Genomic DNA, 19,968 nt, shown 5'->3' with positions numbered 1-19,968 from the left:
AAACAGAGCCAGCAGAAAACTGTCTCATTTCATAGTTTAACGTATTCAGCTGATAAGAGATCTGTGGAATTTTTTGTCTATTTTTCATGAAAGGTGGTTTTTGGTTTGCTTACCTTCAAATTTGCATCACCCTGTATTATTTTTTTTAATATTTTTAGGATAACTTACTTGTATTATATAAAAGCTTCGTTTTGTTTTAGAATCCATCATCACATTCAGATTCTCATTAAATTTTAGCTAACAGTAGATAACATATTTGCATCACCCTGTATTATTTTTTTTAATATTTTTAGGATAACTTACTTGTATTATATAAAAGCTTCGTTTTGTTTTAGAATCCATCATCACATTCAGATTCTCATTAAATTTTAGCTAACAGTAGATAACATTAAACCAACTAGTAATTTTTTTTTTTTTTAAACACTAAAATGTAACACATGGTATTTTAGCAAACATTCTTACCAGCAGTAAAAAAACCTCATTGTATTATCAATTTTAAATAAAACTGAAATGTACATCATTAGTCTAATGCAGCCCCAGGGATGTTTAATTTCACTAAGCAGATGAAGTTTGTTTTCTTTGGAGTAAAGAAAGAAACTCTTAGAGAAATGGACTGGGATGTAGATCCCGCATGCATTTACCCTGACAAGGACAGTTTGCTTTTACCTACAGCGCTAATTCCCAGCATTTCAGGAAATGCCCTACCAGATATTCTCCACAAATACCGAAATTTTACTCCTCCTTACAGCACACCACTGGTAAACCTCTGCTGAGAACTCAGAAGGCACCACCTGGCCCTGAATGAGACTTAAGGATTAATGAAGGGTGAGTTAACGAGTCGGCCCGGACATCTCTCTCTGCCTAGACATCCAGGTGGCTCGCCAGGAAAGGGAATGGGACCTACAAGAAATGTGACCAGATTTAGAGCCCTGTGCAGGTCACCACGCCGCGCTGACAGCAATGTGCCAGCAGAGAGGGAGAGAAAAACAACAGGAAGCTTAACAATGGTAGAGGAGAAAAAAAACGGAAAGAAGAAAATCAATAGTAACTGCCTTCGGAGGAAGAAGGATGGAAAGGGGCTGGAACAGACAAAGCAAGAAATGGAACAGTTCTAATTGCTGGAGAACCGCTTATCCCACTCCGGCCACCTGCAGGCACCCCATTCCCATCAACATTTGCATAGGGGCTGCCTGCACATGGCACCCCATGGCAGCTTCTGTCCCCCCCAACACCCCCATTCCCTTGCCAGTGCAGGGCCCTGCTCCTTGCAGCCCCCCAGCACCCCTGTTCCCACCCTGGGCACCCCACCACAGGGCACTGCTCCCTCTCTGCAGTCCCCTTATTCCTGTGCCAGGCACCCAACTGGAGGGGTGCACCTTCCCTGCTCCCCATGCCCCCCCAGCACCCCTGTTCCCATGCTGGGCACCCCAACGCAGAGCCCTGCTCCCTGCCGTCCCCTCCAGCCCCCCCATTCCTGTGCCAGGCACCCCACTGCAGGGCACCATTCCCTCCCCTCTCCCCACAGCCCCCCCATTCCCATCCTGGGCACCCCACTGCAGGGCACCATTCCCTCCCCTCTCCCCACAGCCCCCCCATTCCCATCCTGGGCACCCCCAACATAGGGCCCTGCTCCCTGTAGCTGCCCCAGGCCCCCCATTACCCATCCTGGGCACCCCACTCCCTCCCCGTGGCCGCCCCCATCCCAGGTGCTCAGCCAGCGCCCGCCCTGACATCTCAGATCAAGACGAATTGGCGCAAACTCCCCATCCAAGATTGTTTTATACCATTTAATTTAGTTTCTTCCCCTGCTTGGCTGAGCACAGCTCCGTTATGGATTTCTATTCTAATGGGCTGGAGCGGGCGCGGGCGGCGGAGCAGATGCTGGAGCCGGGGCTGGGGGATGCGGATCGATGGGCGAGGCGTGACCCCGGCCCCCGGCCCGCGCCGCCGCTCCCGGCACCCGCCGAGGAAGAGCCAACACATGTGCTGCTTCCAGGAGGAAATTAAACGGGGGGGCACCGGGTGAGAAGGCTCTCCCCCCCCCCAGCCTGGCCTTTGATTACGGCGATATGAAGTTAACCCTTCAGCGCATCCCCCAGCCTGGCTCAACAGGGCTCTCACCGGAAATTTTAACTTAAACCAGGAAATTTGCTTAGAAATATGGGTTAGCGGGGGGGTTTGTCAGCGTTGGGTTGGAGGGCGGGCTCCATGATCTGAAAGGTCCCTTCCCATCTCAACAATTCTATGAAACGGGGAAGAAATGGGCACCCACAAGCTGCATCCCATCCCTCGGACGGACCAGAGCACCGGCATCACCCGGCACGAGCTCTCAGCAATTAAGAGGGGATCCATGGGGAAGGCCCCAGCACCCAGCTGTCCAGGAGATAACTCTTTGTCAGCCAAACAAGAAATTCCAGCCACCACGGGGTGGGAAATGCTCTGGGTGTTTCCTGAGCAATCCAGCTGCGATGGGCTTCACCCCGCTCTCTGCTGCGGCGCAGGCTCTGCTGCCTCGGAAAAACCAAACCCAAGAAACCAAACAAAAACCAGACCAAAAAAACCCCACAACCACCACATCCCGACCCTCCCACCAGCAACATTCCTCTCCCAAACCTCTTGATGAGGTAGGGAAAAACAAACCCTTAAATATTTTTGCCTTTGCTTTTTTAATTACCGGCAGAAACGCACAATTAATTGCAGTGATTTCCTACAAATAAACTGACAGCCGTTTGGGAGATTTTAAAATGAAATAACGTCCCTAAAAGTAGTCCTTTCTACAGTTTCATTTGTCTCATGAAAATTTGGTATTTTCTCACAGCGACGTGCCTCCCTTTAATCATGCTAAAGGGTGACACAGAGATCCATTTTCTTGACAGGACAGTTGATCACCCTATCACAGTAAGAAAATTAATAACCTCAAATAGCCCTATGTGGAAAACAGAAGCTACACCAGTGAAAGGACAAAAACCTTCTGCATTTCAGTTGTAAAAATAACCTGCTTCCGGACCCACACACCCCCCAAGAAACCTATCGTGGCCGGGCATTTACCCGGCTGGGCTTTCCTGAGACTAAACCATCAATATTAAATACTGCAAAATATCAGTTTTTGAGAAGGAAACATCCTCAGCTGCTCAGAGGAGACAGCTTTACGGATAGCATGGAGCATATTTATGAAGTGTTTAAAATATAAGTAAAACATTTCAGAAGTTGAAATTGTTTAAAAGGCTGCGAGATATTGATTACTTCATTTAAAAAGCAGTCAGAGAGTGCAGCCACGAGGTCAGGATAAATTTAACAGTTTGAAGCACTTTACTAAATAACTCTAAAGATCACGTTAATTGGCTTTACACAGTTCTTGGGTAAAATTAATTTTATCCTAGCTTACAATAAAAGGATTAAAAGACAAATTAAGTTGTCCAGGTTTAACTGGAATAGGAATCAATGGATTTGAATTAAGGCTGAGGGCGGTTTTATGAGAGATGGCCCGTTCCCAGATCCCTTCTATCTGCTGGTAGGTGCCTGCTGGTGGGACTCCTGGGCAGTACCAGGTACTGAAGCCTCGTGGAGGTAGGTGCCAGACCCATTTATTATGATTAAACACACCAGCTGTACCCGTGGTGTCACCGAGCAGCCCCTGCCCACCACGTTCCAGCCCTGCTCCATCACAGAATCACAGAATCTTAGTGGTTGGAAGGGACCTCCGAGATCATCGAGTCCAACCATCAGCCCTGGCCACCGTCACCAAGAGCCACCCGGCCACAGCCCGGGGAGAAACAACCCAACACAACTAACGATGGGGCTGCCATCACTCCCCTAATGGAAATGTAATCACTGAGATTTACTCACAACATTTAACCTTCATAAAATTCAGTTAAATGACAAAACCTCATTGGAGCTCAAACACAGCAGAGGCACAGCTTTGTGGGCTTTCGGCGGCAGTAAGTCCATTCGAATGTATGGTATTTTGAAAATACATATATGAAATGAATAAAATAGCTTGCTCGAGACCACAAATGCACTTTGAATCAGACGTGGTAGAGAACTCAGACTTTGCATCCCGATCTTGTACCCTTGAAATAGAAGGGTACAAAGAAAAGCGAGAACCAGAGCCCTCTGGATGTTTGTCCCCGTTCCTATTCCCCAGCCAGAATTCAGGGTCTGTAGATGACAACCTGCCACCGTCACTCCTGTCTGCCACGTCCCTCTCTCTGCATTACTCCTCATTGCTTTGCTGGCAATTTATGAAGGGGAGGTTTGTAAGTGGGTGGGTTGGGATAAGGGTTTCCACCCATCCTTCCTCTTCTTTTCTCTTTCAGGCCTGAAAAAATATATAGTTAAATGTGGAGAATCCTCACAGTCTACTACTACCTCACAAGTAAATACATTTACGTAACGCTCTGCTTGCGTGCTAGGCAGGGAACAGCAAAAGCCTTTAAGAAAGCTACACACTAAACACACCCTGGAGAGAGACCCATCCTTACCATCAACCACTCTGCAGTCTTTTCACTGAATTTCACTGAATTTTAGAGCTGGAAGGGACCATAGAGATCATCTAGTCCAACTCCCCTGCTGAAGCAGGATTGCCTAGAGCTAGAGCATGTTACTCAGGAGCATCCAGGTGGGTCTTGAAAATCTCCAAGGAAGGGGACTCCACAACCTCAGTCCCAGCCGTGCTACAGGTTTGCCTACCTTTCTAGTTTGTGAGATTATATACAGAACAATAATTACAGGAATTTCAGCACCTCCTGAAAGCTTATAAAAATCAGAGAGCTCACAACAAATCAGAACTGAAAAATACTATGAAAAAAATATCAATAACGGCGAGCGAGGGTGAGGAAAATGCAGGATACAATGTGTTTTATCCCACCTAGGAAAATCAGGGCTACTCGTTCCCGTGCCCACAGCGCCCCCCGCCGGCCCCGCCGAGAAGGGCTCCCCACCGGGGCACCGGGATGGGGGCACCGGGATGGGGGCACCGGGCAGCGGCCCCCGCGCCCCCCCAGCTCCTCACCCCTTATTGCAATAGCTACAGAAAACACTCCATACAGGCTCTGCTCAGCCCGGCACTGTGCCTTGGCTTGGAATAACCATCTCGTTTTTAAGGAAAATTAAGCGCTTTCCCATCATGACAACTACAGCAGCCACAAAATCCACCCAAAACCCCACCGCACCCCAAGACGACAGCGTGGGGTTTGGATGGGGGTTTTTAGCATAAAACTCTCTGCTAAATACACTTCTGCCAAGTCATAGAACCGCTTGGGTTGGGAGGGACCTTACAGACCACCCAGTTCCACCCCCGGACACCTCCCCACTAGGCCAGGATGCTCAAAGCCACATGCAACTCTGTTACATTTCAAATTATATATATATATATATATGTATATTTATTATATTCACCTGAGTGCAGACAGAAAGCTCAAATATTTTGTGAAATTATTTTCTTTTCCTCCCACATAAAAAAATAATTATCTTCCAACTAAAAAAAGCAAAACACTGCAGCATTATCTATACAGATTTCAAATACACACCTCAAATTAAATTTGCTCATGAGAAGTACAAGCACCTTAGTCATAACAATTAGTATTTTGAAATTATATATTTTACTGTGTTTTGTAAACATCTCTGCTTTCAAGCTATCAGACAGGGAAGACACCCACATAAAAAGCAATAAAGATATTTTATGAAAATTTCCTGTATACTTTAATCACTTTTACCGCTAAGGTACATGTCTTTTAAAATGAGATACGTGCATATTTAGATAATGAAAGAGGACTTGACAACACCACTTGAAAATAAATGCAGGTAAGGATGTGCAAAAGAATTGCCCTGGAATCAAACCAAAAGCTGGGGTTTGGGCAGTGGGATTTTTTGGTTGGTTGGTTGCTCTGGCTTTTTCCCTGCCCCAAAGGCCCCCCTCCCCACTGGCACAAGGACCTGATTGATTTGATAATATCTTGTTATTTTCTTCCCTGGCTGCAGCAAAGAATTTGAAATAATGGAGCATTGTTGCTACTGTAAAACTGGAAGTGTTAAACTTAATTTTTCTAACATTTCATAGTGCATCTTATAATTAATCTAATAATTAAATAGCAGCAAATCACACAGCTTTGGATTCTTGAAAGCAGGATGTTTGCTGGTTTGCTTTTTGATACCACACTCCCTGTGGGATGTCAGCACTGCTGTCCCATGCTGGTCGCCAGCTGCAGCAGAGAGAGGGGAATGATAAAACCTCTCCTGGTGAATAATAATATTTATTAGCTGAGGATATTATTTTTAGAAAAAGACTGTTGCAGCTCTATTGGCGTTTCCTCACGTGCTAAGGATCCACCAAAACCCTTCTGAACCCTGGAGAGCTGAAGAGTGTTGCCTAAATCCCCACACGGTCCCACTAACGCTACTGAGATGACATGTATTAATTACTTTCATACAATTAGAGATTCTTATCGGGCCTCTTTTTTTTTTTTTTTTGCAGTAGGAAGCATCAACAAGCATGCTAATTAGTACTTTATAACGAGGGTACATGAAACTAACAGCAAACTGCTTTCAGCCCTGTGACTGCAAACACAGAGGCTGCTGCTGTCAGTCACTGTCTGCAACATACTAATAAAAACCAAAACACATTTAACAGTTACCCAACACCTGAAGTAAAGCAATAATACATTTCATTTTTGGAATATACAGACAGAGAGGTTAACCTGTTTTCTCTTTGCAATAAATGTTCCCTTTTTCACCAATGCTTTGTGAACTCTGGGCTGAAAATATCCGTTTGCTTTCAATAAGCAAGTGAAAAATCAGCTGTTCTCTTCCATACACGTGTTTCCACCAGCAAGGACAACCAAGCAAGCATCGCCTTAAACTAAATTAATTCTGTTGTAAGCCATATAGCCTGAAGTATTTAATAACTTGAGAATTATGTTCACCACAGCGACATTTGGTTGTTCCATACCACGTCCAAGACCCACAGACATCAGTTATGGAAGTAATTATTGTCCCTTTACCTTGCTGTTGCAATTTTTAGATGCAGGTTTGGGCTGTAATTTCCAGAGATTTGTTATTTCTCTTCATTACCATCTGCATAAATGAGTCAGAACTTTTTAATTTCTTTTTTTTTAAATGTTAAATTTTAAATGTTCATTTTAAACACTCATCTTCCCTTTTCAAAATCTGGATTAGAATTGCTTTAAGGTCTTTGGAGCATTAAGTCAGTGCCTTAAACCCTCCCGTTGTCCCAAAGTTTCCCCCTGGGAAGAGCAGAGACTCCGTGTCCCCGCTCTCGGCCCTGCTGGGAAGCACCATCCTCACCCAGGTGCTGCTCCAGGGGCTGCAGGGCAGGGAAACACTCCCCTGGAACTGGGATGACAGAGGAGAAAATACCAACGAACTGCAGCAGATGGGAACGTGGCTCCAAAACGTACTTGATATATTTTTTTCAACAGCATTTAATGAGCTGTTAATAAGAGACAATTAAAGAAATTGTTGGGGTTCACACCTCTCTAGACATAGGAGGTAGAGAGCTGGACCTCACGCTCTGAAGTATGATTGTTTTATTGAAAGGAACGTTAACGTTAGGAGTAAAGCTATTTTACATTATAGTCATTTTGAAACCAAATGGCAACTTTGCTGATGCTTTATGAAAAGATGTTGTTCCTATTGGAAATCAATGGGAAGGCAGAAGAAATTAGATAGCTATGATTTGCCAAGAAATCAATAAGAGATAGAGCAACATCAGAACCCACGTTCTGTAACTTTTACATATTAAAATTGGACTTGTGTGTGAACTGCGCCGTGGGAGCGGGGCTGGGAGAAGGCAGGTGGTGGCGTGCCAGCAAAATCAGTCTGTCTAGAGAGAAATATTTGGGGGAAAAGGAAAGCTTCTAGCAGCGCTACAAAGGGGATTTAGTCTGAGATAAGGGTTATAATTAATCAGGACTTTTTTCCCCCCCAAGTTAAGCCGCAAAGGCAGGCACAGGGAACACTTTGCAGTGCTTTTCAGAGCCCTCATGTACAGGCTGTGGGACAGCAGAGGTGCACACACACCTTCCCCATCGCCCCCTGCACCTACGCACGGACAGGTATCCCACCAATACCATGAAACACATATTTTCATATTTCTTTGTTGCTTGTTTAGCAATAAAGTCTTTAGATCAACATTCAATAGTCGTAACAATTTTATTCAAGCTACAGTAGACTTTTACCTTTCAGTGGGATCATTTGAATCACAGACTGAAACCAACAGGATGTAATTCTCATTTTCTGATTCTCCATCACCTGATACAGCCGGAATTGGAAGACTGAGGATCCCTTTGAAAGGCGGGTGCCAGCGTGCGTGGGAGCAAGGAGGGAGGAAGCCCCAGTAGCCAAAGGCCCTCCGTGGTAGCCAGGGGGCCACAGGCCCTTGGCAGAGGGACCCGCGCTGCTGTTCAGCACGTGCCATTTACACAGGGCTTTAGCCAGGGCTCCGCCGCTGAATACAGAACACACTCTATTTGGCTTTCAGTCAATTAAGCTTTAAGCTGTCAGCAAACAAGACTTTTAAGTTAATTTTGAATCACCACAAATCAAGTTGAAGGTTGTGAAAGGGCACGCTCACATGCCGGCATGAAAAAAGGCACTTTAATTGCCTCTGAATAGCTATTTTATGCTGCAATTGGCCTATTGAGTCTTAGATGATCTATTTATTTATCAAAGTGCAAAGACTGGTAAAAGAACGAAATGTATGAACTTTAATCATCTTCTCCCTTGCCCAAGTAGGTAAAATTAAAGTTTGTGTAGATAAAAAAGTACTGTACAAACTATAATCTTTTAACACAGTTCAATATGTTTGCATTATATTTTATTTTTGAATAGTTACAGCTGTTCGAAGTACAGCCGAAATGCGAGAACAAGCAATTTTGAATACAATATGGTATTGCTTTGTTGCTTTTTTTTAAAATTCCAGCAGGTTTTTCATACTCTATGTAGATAACTAATGTCTTGAACTTGCTAGCTTGAAACCCTGAGTATCCAGGAGGTGGTAAGGAAAAGTGATATAAAATAAATGCTCTAAATTTCCTACCAGAGCTCTGCCTGCATGAAAAAGACTTTTGTTTAGAGTGAAATGACACCAGAGAGTACCCAGAGGAATGGGCCTTCAGAACTGCTGCTGCTGCAGGGAATTCCTGCCCTGCAATGACCCTGCTGGGTTACAGATGGGAAACAGCTCACATGTTGCATGAAATGGTAAACAGTCATGCCAAACCACACATGGCCAGTAAACAGACAAACAAAACAGAAAACAAACCCCTTCCCGAATTTCAGGAGTTGCTTCCAAGACTAAAGGAAATCTTAAAGTAGTTGTATGTCACATTTAACAATATATCGGTCATCAAGCAAATGATTCATGTAATAATAACCAGCAGGAGCTTCTGGGAACTTAACTTCCCATGGAAATTCCTGGGATCCAGTAGTTCCTACAGTGACACTTGTAAGAACTGGAAATGGTTAATTCGTGCAAGTAGATTTAATACATTTCTTTTATAACCCATGCCTCTTTAAAACTCCACTTCTACACCTAAGAGATTATTCTAAATAATTTTCTTTTGACTATAACACCCAAAAGCCTTTGACCACGTTAAAGAAAACATTCTGCTGGAGCGTTTCTGCCCAACGCCACGGAGAAGACGAGCAGCCAGATGAACACAATTAAGGTATAGATGTTTCCCTAAGACAAAGACAAGTAACTTTTCCCAAGTTAATAGGATTTTTCAGAGTAACTGCAGCACAAAGGGGGGCTGCGCAGTGCTGGAAGAAGACATCTGCCACCAAACCAACAAAAGAATTTCAGCTGAGAGTCCCAGATGGATTTTCCCAAACTACTGAGGTATAAAGCACACACTGGCCCCGAATTCCCACTTTCACACACCAAATATAACAGTGTAAGGACTGACACCACTTAACACATTAGGTGAAGGTTAGTATTAAGCTGTGTACCATCAAATAGGTATAGATATCAGACGGTATACAAAACTAAATTTAAAAGTTCTGTTTTCAACTACAGAAGCAGGTAATTGTAGATGAATGCATGTTAAAACCTGCCTCTCCTGCTACACTAAAGAAATCAATATTTAACACAGTCTCCATTCAAAACTGTCCTGTGTGAATATGGCCTTCTGGTACTGCACTCAGTTCATAAAATAGGCGAGAAAGTAAATATTTGCAAATGTGAAAAGTTCCTTGCTCCTGTGATGTAAGTTGTGGCCTCTAAATTAGTACATCATGATGTAAATGCATAGAGGAAAAGCTGAACTTAATCACCCCACCGGAATGCCCACTCTCTGCCAAATACATACTCTCTGTATCACTAGCTTTTTCAGCCAAAGTACTTTTATTTTATTTTATTTTATTTTAAATCTACACCCATTTTAGAAGTGTCAGTTATTTTTAATTCAATCTAAACCCAGTAACTGGCCCCAGGTGGGTGGGTGGGTTGTCCCTGGCCTTGGGGCTGCCCCTTGCCCACTCCTCCCGCCGAGGATGTCTACACCCATTTTAGAAGTGTCAGTTATTTTTAATTCAATCTAAACCCAGTAACTGGCCCCAGGCAGATTGGTGGGTTGTCCCTGGCCTTGGGGCTGCCCCTTGCCCACTCCTCCCGCCGAGGATGGACCCTGCCACTGGGCACCACAGGTCCCAGCTCTGCCATTGCGCTTCTTTCCATTCATTCTCCTCCATTAATTAGAGACCAGCCCCCAGCTCCCCCAACCCTAATGTTTGCTTGCATTAGTAGCTCCTTAACGAGCCCCCTCCCAAGGCCGACAGATGCTGCTCAGCCAGATGTCAGGCCCAGAACCCCTCGCAGAGAGTGGGGCGACATCTGCTTGGCTGGCAGATGCCAACGGATCTGCGTTGAAAAACCCAGTGTTTTTACATGAATTATGCTTCCTCAAAAACCAAACCAAAACAAAAACCCCAGAATTTTACCCATAATTTCATGTTTCCTTGTGGACAGCTAATTGCAAACCACAGGAACCTAGCTTCGCAATTAGCTTGGTGTACAACTGCCTATTAGACACATTTCTCGAGGTGTTTCAGAAATCCTGTTAGTTCACACATTAAAGTTAACTCTAAAAATTAAAATTAACATTAAAAATTAACCTTTACATGTTAAATAACCTGCATCTGTGACTTCACGTTCCATTTTTCATGGTAACAGAAAAGCCCAAGCGCCAGAGATGAGTCAGGGTGTATTTCCTCTATTATCATCATTAGCATCTGAAAGGGATGAAGTTTTGCTTTAGATGATAAACCCTCACTTTTCTGGTGTTTTACACAATAGCCGGTGCATGATATGGTAGATGGCTTTCCAACGAGTGACTAAACACAAATTAAAAGCTGCTTTGATCTCTCGGTGGTGGCCTTTGCAGCTACAAAACTGTGTGACAGGGGTTGGGGAAGGTGCCCAGGTCCAGACCAACCTACTGAAAAGCAGCCCAGCAGGAACTTTGTCCGGAGCCTGACTCTTTTGGCACCCGCATTGTGCTGAACAGTGGGCTGCTGGCTCCTTCGCTGGGGACGGCAGATGGTTCCATTTGTTGTGCACCCCACATTTCCAGCAATTTGCTGGCTGGGAACGGGAGGAACGCACTGGGAACGGCACCTGGCGCTCCCGCTTCAAAGAGCTCCAGCTCCAGCAGTAAGAAAGAGAACCAAGAGAAACCACCAAAGTAGTCCAGAAGCTCAGTATGTTATTAAAAATGTAACAAAAGGGGGGGAAAAAAAGCATAGTAGATGACTTAACACTTGACTGTCCACAACTTTCAGTTTGCTGAAATATTTTCTTCCTTTACAGTGTAGGCCTTTGAGTAAAAAATTATAACAAACACAGAGAAAAATAATACATCACCCAGGAACTAATTTAAAACTACTTCAAATAGTTAGATGGTACCAAAATCAGGAAGTCTAGACAGTGCAAGTAAATAAACATTGCTCAAAATATGAGCAAATGCAGGAAGTCAGGAATGTCTGCAAATGCATCCCACGAGCTGCTGCACTCCAGCGGCAGCGATGGTGGGCTCAGACAGCACAAATCACAAAAACAATCCCTGCCTTTAGACCCCTGAATCCTCAACACCAATACTGTCACTGATTAAGGAGCTATTTTTGAGTTCAGAGCGTGGGTTAACCTAGCAATATTTCTTGCTTCTGACTTCACTGGTTAAAGGATAGTTATTGCTTAAAAAATACTACTTATTATGCACAAAAATAGATTTGTGAATATTGACAGAAGGGATTAAAAAAATTAAATTTTCAAGTTTACGGACATTTACCAGTAGCATTCCTAGATTTTATTTTCCATACAAACCTTTGTACGTTCCCTACTGTAACTGCTGGACCTCTCTCACATCAGAAACGAGAGTGTCTGTGCAATGCATAAATCAGAGCCTGCTTCACTGAGACTCCTGGTGGTTTCACAGGAAAACAAAGGGTATTTTTACAGCACGGATTTGCTGCCTTTCCCTGCCACGAGGCATTTCCAAACAGACCTACCTTCCTCTGTGCAAGGCATTACCAAGGGACAAGGAGAGGGCTGACCACCAGCTCTCCCTGCTCCGTGCACCGACCTGTCACAGCAGCAGCAGCAGGAACAGACCCAAAGAGTAACCCTGGTCTCTGTAGCTTTGGAAGGACAGAGCCTCAGCAATAAATTGCATTGCAATCCATTTCCTACTATCCTGAAGCTGCAATTGACTATGTTGTATCACAGTGTTTCCTAAAGCTGTAAATATTTACGTTGGCTCAAGTAAAAGTGAATGAAAATTGTACCTGTTACTGTTTGGTTTTTATGAAAACACCAAACCAGAGTAATTGCAGTGTATTTAACTTTGTTACCTGTCAGGCCGCCCGTTGGAACATGTGAATTATTTAAGCAAAACATTTACTCTACTTTTAGTTATCCAGAGGTGCCTTTCAGGCATTAAAGACAGCAATAAATACCCCTACACCGGAAGATTATTCTTGCATGTGTTTTCAGTGCATTTGAAGATGGAGCCAATTTTCTAAAGAACTCCTCTGTGTGTGTCCTGAAACGCTGAAGAGGCACTGTCATGTATTACCAAAGTATTTTCCAGCAACTGGCTTTGGTGCTTTTCAGCTGGCTAAGCTAAAAGGCTTTAATCTCTAAAAGGACTGATGTGAAAGTGATCCTTTTAAAAAATTATTTGGATAAATGAAAGTATTTGGCGATTCTCAATTTGAACTGAAAAAAATCCTGTTGACCGCGGCACAGCAGCATTACTTTGTGCAATCAATAAATATTAGCCTGATAGGACCACTACAGAAAGAAGCTGCATCTTTTTTTAAGGATAAGGTTAAGTTTAAATTGTCTCAAAGCTCTAGCAGCACAGCAGATAGCTTTCTGAAAGCCTCAGAACTCACCAGTCTGGCACACAGCAAAAACCATACTTAAATTTTATTTTTACTCCAAAGCAACCCATCTTCAGTCTCTTTCCCATGAAAAGAACATGGGATGTGGAAGGGGCAGAAAGGGTCCCAGATCCCACACGTGATTGTTTCTAACCCTCCTGGTGCTAAACCTTCCAGAAGCAGCCCCAGGAGGTCTCTGAGACCCAAGGAGATGCTAGATGCTCTGAAGCTGGGGCAATGTGCATTTCATGGTATGCCCAGCCCACTCATTACTTTATTTTTATTTTTTCCAAGGGTCCATCCTGTATTCCTTGCTGTTTCTTGACAAGTCCTGCATCATCTCCTGGCTGCGTTCCCAGCATCATCCTTCCTCCTGCCTCTTTCCAGTTGCCTTTTATCTCCAATCTGTGTGAATGCTCCCTCCTCCAGCAGCAGTAACCCTGTCCCAGGCACCTTCAACCACAGACTTGACCCAAACCAGGATCTGTCACGCTGTCTTCAGCTCAACGGAAGTAAAGAATTTGCTTTTAGACTTTCACAAAAATCTATGCAAAGCTCAGTCAAAATACTTCAGACTTTGTAGAGCTTTCATGCTCTGCAATCTGCAGTGCTCTGCTAAAATACATACCACGGTTATTCCAATTCCAAGGATACTGACATTGAGCATATAGATATTTTTGTTATAACATAAATAAGTAGGGAAAAAAAGAATCAAAAGATAACTGCTTATAATTAATTGCATATTTTGGTATGTTCTGCCGCAAAGCTCAGTCAAAATACTTCAGACTTTGTAGAGCTTTCATGCTCTGCAATCTGCAGTGCTCTGCTAAAATACATACCACGGTTCAGGCACCTTCAACCACAGACTTGACCCAAACCAGGATCTGTCACGCTGTCTTCAGCTCAACGGAAGTAAAGAATCTGCAGTGTGCTCTGCTAAAATACATACCACAGTCATTCCAATTCCAAGGATACTGACATTGAGCATATAGATATTTGTGTTATAACATAAATAAGTAGGAAAAAAAGAATCAAAATATAACTGCTTATAATTAATTCATATTTTGGTATATTCTGCTAGTTTGCTTTTAGACTTTCACAAAAATCTATGCAAAGCTCAGTCAAAATACTTCAGACTTTGCAGAGCTTCCACGCTCTACAATCTGCAGTGTGCTCTGCTAAAATACATACCACAGTCATTCCAATTCCAAGGATACTGACATTGAGCATATAGATATTTGTGTTATAACATAAATAAGTAGGAAAAAAAGAATCAAAATATAACTGCTTATAATTAATTCATATTTTGGTATATTCTGCTATTTCAGAATGTGTCTTGATGGACCAGAACCCTTGACTTTACCTGCCAGGTTGGAATAAACCAGAGCAACCCAAAAAGCGATACGAGTACTGCAGAAATGAAGCACACTTGGATTCTATGTGTAACAAACCAGTAGCACGCACGTGTTGAAAAAAACCACTCAATTCCATCAAGCAGAGTGATGATAGCATCTTACGTCAGATCTTTCCCCAAGGTAAATAATTTGAGGGATAACTATAAAGGTTTATATAAAGCCTTTATTCTTCAAGAACTATGAACTAAACGTTCATGTCGTTTGCAGGCAGACTTAGAAACTCAAACCATATATATTCAAATATAGATAATGATCCAGAACTAACACAATAATATTAAGGTAGTTACAGTTGAGCAGATGTTCAGGTTTTGTCTATGCTTCTTTTCCACTTTTGAATAACTTCATTTCTAATAGCTTTATATAAAGCCTTTATTCTTCAAGAACTACAAACTAAACGTTCGTGTCATTTGCAGGCAGACTTAGAAACTCAAATCATATATATTCAAATGGGAATAAACCAGAGCAAACTAAAAAACGATACAAGTTCTGCAGAAATGAAGCACACTTGGATTCTATGTGTAACAAACCAGTGGCATGCACTTGTTGAAAAAACCCCCTCAATTCCATCAAGCAGAGTGATGGTAGCATCTTACATCAGATCTTTCACCAAGGTAAATAATTTGAGGGATAACTATAAAGGTTTATATAAAGCCTTTATTCTTCAAGAACTACAAACTAAACGTTCGTGTCATTTGCAGGCAGACTTAGAAACTCAAATCATATATATTCAAATGTAGATAATGATCCAGAACTAACACAATAATATTAAGGTAGTTACAGTTGAGCAGATGTTCAGGTTTTGTCTATGGTTCTTTTCCACTTTTGAATAACTTCATCTCTAAGAGTCAGCCTTGGTATTTCGTTTTGCCACGAAAAATACCCTATTTGGCAGACAGTGTTCCACCTCCTCTGCACAGTACCTGGGATGGTGAGAACTAACAGATGTGTTACATTAATGCTCACCTGCCGCGATGTCATCATCAACCAGGTCATGTTCCTCTTCCTGCACTTTGGCTTCTGTCCCCAGGGTATCCGGGCTGGCACTACCCGTCTGAATGGCCTCCGAGGTTACTCCAGCTGGAAAACAACCCAGCACCAAAGTCAGTGATTTTGGTAGGGAACAGCCTTAGATCAGGGGAAAAAAGTAGTCACTATCTTTTTGTATAGTGAACCACGGCCTGTAACTCTATGGAACATAGATAAAGCAAAGAGCAACTATTCCTGGTTTCCCTCCATACTGTGGTAGTTACAGTTGAGCAGATGTTCAGGTTTTGTCTATGGTTCTTTTCCACTTTTGAATAACTTCATCTCTAAGAGTACACACTTCATCAAGCAGCCTTGGTATTTCATTTTGCCATGAAAAATACCCTATTTGGCAGAAAGTGTTTCCCCTCCTCTGCACAGTACCTGGTATGGTGAGAACTAACAGATGTGTTACATTAGTGCTCACCTGCCGCGATGTCATCATCAACCAGGTCATGTTCCTCTTCCTGCACTTTGGCTTCTGTCCCCAGGGTATCCGGGCTGGCACTACCCGTCTGAATGGCCTCCGAGGTTACTCCAGCTGGAAAACAACCCAGCACCAAAGTCAGTGATTTTGGTAGGGAACAGCCTTAGATCAGGGGAAAAAAGTAGCCATTATCTTTTTGTATAGTGACCCGTGGCCTGTAACTCTATGGAACATAGATAAAGCAAGGAGCAACTATTCCTGGTTTCCCTCCATACTGTAGGCAGACTCCTCACAAGCCTGGCCTTTAAACAGCTCTTCCACGCTCTAAGTACCTTTTCTGTAGTTTATTCTCTTTCTGCCGTCTTCTGGCATCATTGAAAACATCACATACACATACCACACACTTACAACTTATTTAACCACACACATAAATAGCAAAGTCTTCGGGGTCCTATCAACCTATCCTTACTCGATGAAAACTCCCATTTAAATCGATGGAAGTTTAATTAAGTTTTACTCAATTAATCTGCCTTTAAATAAAAATTTTTAACAGAGATACAGGTCTACTAGAAATACATTTGTAAAACTTGACAACAGCGTATTTGTTATTATAGACTTTTCATATTTTGCTTTCCTGGGATAACACAGATTATTATTTGAAGCGGTTTAGAGATAAAGAAATTTAAGCTGATATCCTTAAATTGTGTGATCTCGTGCTGCTGCCACATTGAAGATTTTTACTTAAAAAGAAACTAACGTGGTAGAAACGTTTACCTGCATGAATTGGGTTTTAGCAATAAGAGAGGTGCCAGGGGAGGATGCAGGAGAGGTTTGTGCAGAGGCCGAGCGGCGGTGCCGGTGACAGCGGCGTGGCTGCTGGCATTAATTCACTGCACAGCGCTCTGCTCCGATCGATGCCGGCAGCTCCCAGCCGCCCCGCGCTGCCGCCTTCATCCGCATCCTGCTCCCACACAAAGGCTGGGGCAAGATAACCTTTTCCTTGCCATGAAAGCCAGAGGAGCCATTTTTGCTCTCTGCAGTAACGTCACATATTTAAAGGTATCTCTGTCCCCCCCCGGCTCGGCAGACAGACCCGCCACCAAGGGCTGCTTTAATCCGAGGAATGCCTTTGACACTGAAGATGGCCCTTGCTCTTAAAAATAAGCAGGTAGAGAAAGGCAGTAGGGTTTTTCCCCTTTTGAACCTTCCCTGCAAACACATCCTTGTGGCAAACGCCCCCGGACTCTGCGGCATTCCAGGGACAAGGAACACTGTGAAAGGGAGGAGCAGACAAGGCCACGGCAAATACTTACACTGGCATGACATAATCTGAGTAGGTACAGGATGAAGCTGTGAAAGCTTAACTGTTTTCCTCCCTCTGGGGGCCTGAAAAACACCAGCAACATCCCTCGCAGGTTTAACTGGGAGCATCACTGACACGTCCATCCCCATTCCATGGGGGGGCAACAAGATGATGTGTCCATTTGGGATTTGAAGGTCCAAATAAAACAAAGATCTATTGTTTCCCCCCTACAAGGCGTTGTGAAATGAAGCCTAATGTGTCCCAACACCCTGAACTGCAAATCCTGTGACACAGGAGCCGCCTCGGCAGCTGGAAGCCCATGGCTCCGAGCAGTGAGGGCCACTAGGAGAAGATGATCTGCCTGGCTTTCTCCCTGCTCCACCATCCCCAGGGAGACAATTGTCTCTCTTCCCTCAGTTAAAAGATTATTAAAAGATAAGCCTGTGCAAGTTTCTCTGCCTTCCATTGCACGAAGATGCCGGGACACATGCCAGTCGCTCAGTCTGTACCAGTAAGGTCACGTCCTGGAACCAGTATTGGATCTAAGCACTGATACGGGGAAAATATTTCATCTCTGATTGTCAGTACCACCCACTCGATTCATTCCAGAGCCAGTTACACACACATGGCAAAGGATCTCACATCAGCAGAACCTTCTACTAGCGATTACCAGGGCTGTTAATTCAAACCAAACCTGTTAATGTGGAGTGAATTGGGTTTTAGCAATAAGAGAGGTGCCAGGGGAGGATGCAGGAGAGGTTTGTGCAGAGGCCGAGCGGCGGTGCCGGTGACAGCGGCGTGGCTGCTGGCATTAATTCACTGCACAGCGCTCTGCTCCGATCGATGCCGGCAGCTCCCAGCCGCCCCGCGCTGCCGCCTTCATCCGCATCCTGCTCCCACACAAAGGCTGGGGCAAGATAACCTTTTCCTTGCCATGAAAGCCAGAGGAGCCATTTTTGCTCTCTGCAGTAACGTCACATATTTAAAGGTATCTCTGTCCCCCCCGGCTCGGCAGACAGACCCGCCACCAAGGGCTGCTTTAATCCGAGGAATGCCTTTGACACTGAAGATGGCCCTTGCTCTTAAAAATAAGCAGGTAGAGAAAGGCAGTAGGGTTTTTCCCCTTTTGAACCTTCCCTGCAAACACATCCTTGTGGCAAACGCCCCCGGACTCTGCGGCATTCCAGGGACAAGGAACACTGTGAAAGGGAGGAGCAGACAAGGCCACGGCAAATACTTACACTGGCATGACATAATCTGAGTAGGTACAGGATGAAGCTGTGAAAGCTTAACTGTTTTCCTCCCTCTGGGGGCCTGAAAAACACCAGCAACATCCCTCGCAGGTTTAACTGGGAGCATCACTGACACGTCCATCCCCATTCCATGGGGGGGCAACAAGATGATGTGTCCATTTGGGATTTGAAGGTCCAAATAAAACAAAGATCTATTGTTTCCCCCCTACAAGGCGTTGTGAAATGAAGCCTAATGTGTCCCAACACCCTGAACTGCAAATCCCGTGACACAGGAGCCGCCTCGGCAGCTGGAAGCCCATGGCTCCGAGCAGTGAGGGCCACTAGGAGAAGATGATCTGCCTGGCTTTCTCCCTGCTCCACCATCCCCAGGGAGACAATTGTCTCTCTTCCCTCAGTTAAAAGATTATTAAAAGATAAGCCTGTGCAAGTTTCTCTGCCTTCCATTGCACGAAGATGCCGGGACACATGCCAGTCGCTCAGTCTGTACCAGTAAGGTCATGTCCTGGAACCAGTATTGGATCTAAGCACTGATACGGGGAAAATATTTCATCTCTGATTGTCAGTACCACCCACTCGATTCATTCCAGAGCCAGTTACACACACATGGCAAAGGATCTCACATCAGCAGAACCTTCTACTAGCGATTACCAGGGCTGTTAATTCAAACCAAACCTGTTAATGTGGAAGAGAAGCACTATTTCTACATCATGCATGTAAAAATGATTGCAGAGCAGTAACATACGCTGGAGACAAAAATACACTGATAGTAGCTTATGCCCATATATCAAGAGGTAAAACTGGGAGAAGTGGAAGATGAAGGAATCAAAGCTGTATTTCTTTATCTTTCATATTTCTTCTCTTTACCTTTCTAGCATAAAACTATACTTTTCAGAAGTTGATTGCACCTGTTTTGGCCATCCTAAATAATCCTTATCCCCTTCAATTCCTCCCCAGACCTTTAAAAATTATGTCAATTTTTAATGATGTCTTACAATGTAACTAATATATACATTTTACTCTTTACCCACAGCAGCAACATTTGTAGCTCCTTATTTCGTTTCTCCTTTCTGATATCACAAATATTATTCTTTTTCAGAGTGTCAGCATCTTTGTGTATGTTCATACAGACAACACAATTAAATACCT

General features: G+C 43.8%; 1 protein-coding gene across 1 annotated transcript in view; it reads right to left on the bottom strand.

Annotated features, from left to right (window-relative positions):
- Positions 1–19,968, bottom strand: part of WDR7 (WD repeat domain 7) — a 94,774-nt gene that overhangs the window by 40,180 nt on the left and 34,626 nt on the right. The window contains exon 20 of the mRNA XM_014939790.1: positions 16,267–16,380. Within this exon, the coding sequence (XP_014795276.1) occupies positions 16,267–16,380 (114 nt within the window). The remainder of the gene's footprint in view (positions 1–16,266; positions 16,381–19,968) is intronic.

The sequence above is a fragment of the Calidris pugnax genome, unplaced genomic scaffold (genome assembly GCF_001431845.1).
Source record: "Calidris pugnax isolate Ruff unplaced genomic scaffold, ASM143184v1 scaffold79, whole genome shotgun sequence".
Classification (NCBI taxonomy): domain Eukaryota; kingdom Metazoa; phylum Chordata; class Aves; order Charadriiformes; family Scolopacidae; genus Calidris; species Calidris pugnax.
Note: the sequence above shows the minus strand (reverse complement) of the source record. Positions and strands in the feature narration are given on the sequence as shown.